Genomic DNA, 8,195 nt, shown 5'->3' with positions numbered 1-8,195 from the left:
TTAAAGCACGTGTGGACGCGTGTGCGTTTATTTCTTCCTTAAAGTCTTGCTGGTTTCTTTCGGTTGCCCTGGAAAAAAAGCATGGAATTCAAGACGACACTGAGGTGAGCGCTTGTTTGGAAAGCCTTTCTCGCGTTCTTTGAGAGCGCGGCTCCTTGGTCTTTCTTCCAAGCGCAGATTTCCCCCGTCGAGGATCGGTTTTCTGTCCGTGGGCTCAGTTGCTTACTGCGCATGTCACAGAGCGCGGCGGGGGCGGGGCTTGGGCTCCGGTGCGCGTGCGCAGAAAGCGACGAGAGGCGGTGTTCCGGAGGCGGGAGGCGGGGCCCAGCGAGGGCCGCCGGGAAGAGAGAGGGAGGCGGGCGGGCGGCCATGGCCCTGGCAGGTACCGACCGGGCGGGCGGGGAGAGGGGGGCATAAATCCCGCTTGGCCACCTCCGTTTCCGCGCACTTCGCTCTCTCCCCTTCGCAGCTGCCTGAGCCGGAGGGGGGGGGACCCGCGAGGCAGCCTGCTAAGCCCCTCCCTCACAGGACGCGCGTCGGCCGCTGCGCGTCAGGCAGCCCTTTCCCACAACCCACGGGACCGGCGCCAGCGTTAGGACCGGGTGGGCAGCCACCACGTCCCGCTTCTCCTGCCCGAACCCCGGCCATGTTTCCGAACAGGAAAAAGGGGACTTTTTAGTTGCAGCTGGTTGTTGTTGTTGTTTTAAAAATGGTTTTGTTCGGTTTTGTAGGGAATGCAAAACACAGGTGGCAGTCTAAAAAAACCGAAAAATAAGAGTCTTGACAGGCAGAGCTGTTTGACAGTATAAACTCTCTCGGAAGGTGGTGGCCTCCTTTCCTTGGAGGTTTCTGAGCAGAGCTTGGCTGGCCACTTGTCAGGGATGATCTAGTTGCGATTCCTGCTTCGCAGGAGGTTGGACTAGACTAGAGGACCCCCGGAGCCCCTTCCAGCTCTACAATTCCACTATTCTTGGAAGATTCTTTTTTATTAGCGAGTAATAAAATCTCACCAAAACAGCATTGAAATGTAATGGCTCTTTCGGGTCTCCATGCTTTTCCATTATGGAAACAGCTGTGTCTGTTGTTAAGCAACAGGGAGTGTCAATTCACTGCACATTCTAACAATGCCAGAAGGGCCCTCTTTTCCCATCCAGTCCAGCATCCATTTCTCACACTAGCCAGCCAGATACTTATTGGAGGCCAGCAAGCATAGCCCATCCACTTATGAACCCCAATAACTCGCATTCAGAGGCTGGAGTGTCGGACGAGGACCTGGGAGATCAGGGTTCAAATCCCCACTCGATCATGTAGCTCACTGGGTGACCTGGGGCCAGTCACAGCCTCTTAACCTCTACCTCACAGGGTCACTGCGGGATGTGTGTGTGTCTGTGTGTGTGAACCATGTCCTTGGAGAAAAAGGTGGGATTTAATGCAAAAAATAAGCTCCTCTGCTTACCTGCTTACTTTCTAAAAGCCAGCCGGAGATGGGGATGTCAGTTGCCAACCTGGCACCCAGAGATCTCCACACGGTTGCTATTGGACCTGTGCCAGCTGGAAAATGCGCCTGACTAATTTCTAACACTGGAGGCAAAAATAACCTGGATACAGTGATCCATGCTTTGGTGACTCCAGATTAGATTACTGTAATATGCTTTACATGGACTGCCCTTTAAAACTGTTTAGAAACTGCACCTAGTATAGAATGCAGCAAGAGTATTGGCTGACTTGTCTAGCTGAGCTTATATAACACCAGTTCTGAAAATCCTGCACTGTCTGCCTGTAAGCTACTCAGGGTCCTAATGCTAATTTAGAAGGAGTCAAATGACTTGGCACACAGTTACTTGAAGGGATGCCTTTCCTGCTGTCATTGTGCCCATATGTTAAGATCTGCTGTGGATGCCTTTCTTCTCCATTGCTGAGTGAGGCATGTACAGTACCTTGAAACTCACAAAAGGACTTCGATGGGTTTGGAATTCCCTGTCTCTGGAAATCTACCTGGTGCCAACACAGGCACTACTGTATTTTTGATGTTGGCATTCGCCTATCTCGGGAGGAGTGTGCCTTGGGGAGAAGTCAAACCATTGGGGTGTTACAGCACCTGCTGTTAGTCCGCTGACTTTAGTAGGAAAGAGAAGAACCTATACGGTAATTTTTAAAAATGGTTTTTCTAGAATTGTTCATTTGAGTTTAGATGGGATGGGTACTGCGCTGGAATCCCAGTTGATTGAAGGTGAGGTTTACAATGAAATAAACCTGGAGAGGCGGTATTTGGGTGTTTCTTCTAAAGAAAAAACTGTTGTAACTTAGAACTCCCCCCTGCCCCACAGATGATGCAACAGTGTTTTGGAGGCAGATGGAAGATAGCCGGGTGGACTTGATATTTGAGCAAATGCAGAAGGTACTTTGGTCTCTAAAGCAGAAGATCAAGGACAGAACTGCAACACAGGAAGGTTTGGAATCCTTTGTTATCATAGTCAAACCTTGAATGGCTTAATTGATACTGCACACAAAATAAACGCTGCAAGCTAAGATTTACCATGCATTTATTGTATGGTTATCATTTTTAGAGACCGTATTTTTAATGCTGTACAGTTTTTTAAAAGTCAATGTTACTTTTATTTAAACAGAGTACTGCCAAGCTTTGGCATTTGTGAATCAAGTGGATATGACTAACCTCCTGCCTCTGACAAATGGTATGAAAAGTGTTTCCATATTTTCTGTGTGTTGGTTTTTACTAAGCTGGAAAACCCATTCTAATATGGCACTCCTTGGGTTTTGGGATGTGGATGATGTCCATCCCTATCCTTTGGCCTGCATGTTGGAGCTTCCTGTTGCTATGGGAGCCTAATTGTGTAGCCTGATTTGTTCAATTCTCTTTCGAGTATTAGGATTACGGATGCTTGGGCTCTGTTCCATTCAAACATAGTGTCCAATGTGTAGAAGTCAGGCAGGTGTATATGTTCCTGATCCCCACTGACAAGTTACAGACATCTTTTAATCTGTCTGCGGTATATAACTTGGAGAATAATTTTAGATTTTCTCGTGAGAAGGTTAGGAATGCTGAGAGTTGTGACATCCATGTCGGCCAACCTACAGCTGCAAGGCATCGGTGGTGGCCCTGCCTTTCCTCTGGGCTCTGCATCCCAAAGCTTTAAAGCAGGAATGGGGAACCTATCCAATCTGAGGGCCACGTTCTCTTCTAGACAGCCTTCCAAGGGCCGCATGCTACTGGTGGGTGGGGTCAGATGAAAAGGTGGGCAGAGCAACTACCGTACTTTTCCGTGTATAAGACTAGGTGTTTGGTTTTTTTGCTAAAAATAATGTTAAAAAGGGGGTAGTCTTATACACAGGGGCAATCTTCCCCCATTTTCTTAATTTTGAGTCCCCCCAAATAGTCTTATACATGGAAAAATATGGTAATTTAAATTTTACCTTTTTGCAGTAGACTAGTTTACACATCCAGACAGCAAGAGGCATTATCAGTGTTCAAGGACGCATTCCAGTCAGGCCAAAGCGCAGCATGTGAAGCTGGGCCAGGGAGGGGGCCGCCTGGGGAGAGTTTTGAGGGCCACATTTTACCCCTGGGCCTGAGGTTTCCCACCCCTGCTTTGAAGGTCACATGAGTTCTGTTTAGGTGGGACGTAATTGTTCCCCTTTTACTGGGTCAGACTAATATTCCATCCAACTGAAGGCAGTTAGTGGTTTTCCAGAGTTTCTGGTGAAGGAATTTCCAGGCCATACTGCTTAATCTCCTTGTGTAATAATTAAACACTGAATTTAATCATTGTTCCCCACTTGCGCATAGTGTATAACAGGGTGAATAAAAACCAATGATTTTTTTTAATTAAAAAAAGGTTTTTTAAAATTTAAATTGGATTTTTAAAATAAAATGCTTTTGGAGGAAAAATCTTTTTAAATATAGTTTTCTATTTAAGTTACATTATAGTCCAAAGGAAATAAGAATTTGTTTTAAGTTTTTCATGTGTGCTAAAATTCAGTCTTAAGTTTTTAAACATTTAACCACATCAGTTAACAAACATGAATACATATGCTATAATGCTATTGTTTTAGTTAAATAAATTGTTTAAATTGTTATTAAGGAAATTATTATTTTTCTCCTTCCAATAAAGTACAGCAGAAATGTTGTCCAAATATAAACAGTTAACTTATTAAACCTCACAATAATTTCACAATTATCTGTCTATGTATTTCAATAGTATAACCTAATCAGTAATTTTTGATATAACTGTAAAAACTACTCTGAAAATTTATTATTCCAAAAATGAAACCTTCATCTGGTTGTAAATATTAAGATTATACCAGCAAGAATGAGTCTTTCTATAAAAATGAAAGACTTTCTTTTTATAGAAAGATTTTTTCTATAAAAAATCAAGTCTTACTGACTAGTGATTTAAATCATGATTTACGTAAATCAATTTGATTTAAATCAAATCCACCCTGGTGTACAATCACCAACACATCAATCACCAACCTTGCCTCTGTTTTGGCCTTAACGTTGAACTCTTGGAAGTGTTGGAAGAAATCTTTAACATTTGGGTGGTGTTCAACTAAGTTTTACTCAGTGCACACCCACTGAAATTAATTAACTTGGTCCTGTTCATTGATTTTAATGATTCTATTCTGAGCAAAACGTGGTTGAATGCCACTCACAGTGTTTGACATATTTTATCTTTCCAAAAGACAAAGCCACCACTCCCCATTCTGTGCAAATATATTGCAGTCCTGGGAGTGGCAAATTAATCCATTATGTTGATTTCTGTTTTGATTTCTGTTTTGACAATAGTCACATAATTATTTTGCCTTAAAATCACCAGCTCTCTTGGAGTCTGGGATGAGGTAGGATAAAATATACCCCATATGTCCTCAGATCCACTAAGTTTCACAATGATTTGAAGCATGAGGGTGGGATTGGCGTAATACAACTGAAGACACTCAAGCTGATGACAGCAAAAGATTCTTGTCATGTGGGAAATAATTCAGTATTAAAACAATGCACTTAAAATAGTCTTTGCTGTCCTAAGACTGTTCTTAATTGTAATCTAAAATGTATATTGCTAGAGTTTATATTTTACTTTTCAAAGTAAATAATGCTGTTGCTGAAGAAGATACACAGAAATTTGAGCCTGGTTTACATCCTTCTGCCTCAAGTGAAATTATAGAAAATCCTGGAGATGATTTTTCTTTGTGAGTAAACCATATTTTCGTTGCTTTTATTTCTTAGGAGTTTGTTCTGTTACTCTAAAAATTAGGAACAACAAAACCAACTAGAACCTTGCAGTCAGATATAGGGATGCTTGAGGATTTTGTTCATGCCACATTTTGAGGTAGACAAAACCAGTTTAAGCCACCTGAATACTGTGCAGAATGTAAACAAAGCAGTCAGTAGGATAACAGCACCTCATAGAGTACAGACTAAAATGCATGGAATATGGCCCAAAATTTCTATTTTAGGTCACATTTTAGTATGCTTGCCCTTCATTGTAGCACCATAATGGGAAGGAAGGAATGGATCACCGATACGGAAATGTAGTGAAGTGGTGATTCATTCATCCCTAGTCCAAGAGTGACTGGTTATGCAAGACCTGCATATAGACTTTCGTCCTCTCTAGCGCAGTGCCTGCCCCTTTCTGTTCTGCCCATTCATTTCCCCAGATGGCCTTCCGCTTCTGGGCTCCCTCCTCCCTAATTCTGCCTCGTTTTCTAAACCAGTCTTCCTGTCTAACCTCCCTTCAGGATCTGAGCAGCTCTGCTTAGGAGGAGGAAAGGACCCAATCCTCATTCTGTAGGCTAAAGGTGACACAGAGGCCTCTAGGGATCCCTTTCTCTCCTCCCCACCAGAAAGTGAATTTGGCTCAGGTGGACAAAGTCAGAATCTAGTGCTTGGGGCATGCTGGATTAAACCCTTCTTCCTCCACCCCCACCCCGGAGTTCCTTTAGCAGAGGTTTCTGGATACCAAATGAAAAACATTCATAACTGATGTCGGCAATTGCCACACATGTTCTCCTATGACCATTATTAATAAGATAGATGCAGAATGCAAATTTGATCAAAATGCTCACTTTTGTGGCTTGTTGTGTGGCTGATACCAAACATGCGCATCGAAATGAGTGAATCCAATCAACATTTGTATCTGAACAAAATCTTAACTAACTTACTGATTGTCTGACATATTTTTCTTCAACACTTGCATGTGTGCTTGTAAACAGAAGAATGGAGATAAAGGAGGCGATACATTCAAGGAGTAAAGGCGAACTTGCAGAAGTGTCTTCAAAATTCCCCTATGAGGATCATGTCTGCTCTAAAGAATGTCTTGCCAAAAGGCCATGGAATTCATACAAGGATGAAAACCCTCTTAATCGGCCAATGCTGTGTCGCTTCCAAAGATGGCATGCCAAACCAGATTCTGTGTCCAAGTCACACAATGTGATATACAAAGCTCCCTGTGGAAGGAGTCTGAGAAATTTTCAAGATGTTCAGAATTATTTGTTTCAGACAGAGTGCACTTACTTATATTTAGATCACTTTTCTTTCAATACCTATGTACAGGTGTTTAGAAACCATCCTAGTTGCCAGCCCTTTGTGTTTGATTTTGATATCAGCAACGGGGCAGAGACAATACCAGTTTCTTTCTGTAATGACCTAGACCACGATCGACTCCCTTCCTTTAAATATCGGAAGGTCTCATGGCCTCATGGATACTTCTTGAACAATTTCTCCAGCCTGTTTTTGGACTCTTGCAGTTGCACAGATGGCTGCACAGACAGGTATGTATTGCAAATACCCTTGGACATATTTACATGTATATTGAGGCAGAGTGGTGTGCAGCATTTAATCTACAGATTTGCAAAGAGTTAGCAGCTTTAAACTGCATTACCAAAGGTGAGGACTTACGGATTTCTACAAATAATCAGAGTTCAAGCATGGACACTGTATTCTCTTCTTATGCTTTTCATAAAAAGGGCCTAGACCAGTGCAATCCCTGTCCTGGGTCTAATTTAAAGAGTGGGTGTCGGGGGCTGGACTGAGGAGGAGTGGTGGGAGCTGCCCCCCTTCTCCCAAGAACAGGAGGACAGTATAGATTTAGAACAGTGGTTTGCAGAAGGCCATAGTTCAGAGGCTGCAGAGGAGAAAAGCTAGGAAATATTGGGAGAGGAACAACAGGAAGAAGCACTGGGGAAGAGACAGCTGGCAGACTCCATGTCCTTGGAAAGCATTCCTGATCCCCCGTCTCCCAGGTCCAGGCGGGCATTGAGTAGTAGGGCAGAAAGCTCAGAGGCAGAAAGCTCAGATTAGCTGGTGCAGCGATGACGTAGAATAGGAGAGACGGGAGGGGGTTGGACTTTACTCTGAGCAATGTCATTATTTAATAGAGACTGCATTCCTTTGTCTCTCTTTCTCTCTCTGAATACTGAATAAATTATGTGGCAAGAACTCTTCTTGTTTATCTGCGTTTTGGCTGCCACCGGGGGAGGAATTGGATACCTTGAAGCCTGACAGTGGGGTACACTAGTGTACTTTTCAAAACTGTTTACTGAAAAGTCTTTTTAATCATGGAGAGAAGATAAAAAGTTTTAAATAAGCAGCTCTGTTACATGGAAAGGACCGTAATATTTAACTTGCTGGCTAAGCTGTCTTTCTTGAGACAGCTATTGGCTTGCTGTGCTACCTATCAGCTCCTTTGAAAATTTAATGATTAAACCCATGTCCAGAGAGTAAAGGGGCTATATTGCTTTATTTCATATCCTTATTTGCACTAGATCTACTGTGTGCTTTCTAGGACAAAATGTGCATGTCTGCTTCTTACTGAAAGAAACTGCCATGAAGCTTCTGTGTCTTCAGGAGAAGAAGCATCTAATGGATATAATTATAAAAGACTCGATGGACCTGTGCCCAGTGGGTATGCAACCCCAAGTTTATTTTTACCTGAAGGCCAGACATGGTGGTTCCATTGTGTCCTTGATTCAAGGTGTCTTGTTTTGGTCATGTAGAAGGTGGGAACCCCATTGCTTTGCTGTTCTATTTTAAGTGGCAGCTTTCAGCTTAACAGAAGGAAACTGTAGCATTGAATTTGCCCCAGGAAGAAAAAAACTTTTTTAAAAAGGTATCCTGGATCCTAGATAATATTGGGCAACAAATATGATGGAAATTGTATTTCTCATGTGCTAGCACAGGG

The 8,195-nt window shown here is 42.9% G+C and overlaps 1 protein-coding gene across 8 annotated transcripts in view; it reads left to right on the top strand.

The window, feature by feature from the left end:
- Window positions 1–329: 329 nt before the first annotated feature.
- SETDB2 (SET domain bifurcated histone lysine methyltransferase 2) overlaps window positions 330–8,195 on the top strand; it is a 24,039-nt gene continuing 16,173 nt past the window's right edge. For 3 of the 8 annotated variants that reach the window (XM_088667113.1, XM_088667116.1, XM_088667111.1), the window contains exons 1-6: window positions 330–382; window positions 2,328–2,450; window positions 2,628–2,693; window positions 5,103–5,205; window positions 6,229–6,786; window positions 7,800–7,919. In XM_088667113.1, coding sequence (XP_088523239.1) covers window positions 370–382; window positions 2,328–2,450; window positions 2,628–2,693; window positions 5,103–5,205; window positions 6,229–6,786; window positions 7,800–7,919 — 983 coding nt within the window. In that variant the 5' untranslated portion in view covers window positions 330–369. Of the gene's footprint in view, window positions 1,420–2,181; window positions 2,231–2,327; window positions 2,451–2,627; window positions 2,694–5,102; window positions 5,206–6,228; window positions 6,787–7,799; window positions 7,920–8,195 lie in introns of those variants that run through there. The other 5 variants (XM_088667112.1, XM_088667117.1, XM_060272260.2 and 2 more) reach the window with 5 other exon arrangements.

This window comes from Zootoca vivipara, chromosome 3, assembly GCF_965207765.1.
Source record: "Zootoca vivipara chromosome 3, rZooViv2.hap1.1, whole genome shotgun sequence".
Classification (NCBI taxonomy): domain Eukaryota; kingdom Metazoa; phylum Chordata; class Lepidosauria; order Squamata; family Lacertidae; genus Zootoca; species Zootoca vivipara.
This window is presented reverse-complemented; position numbering and strand designations above follow the sequence as displayed.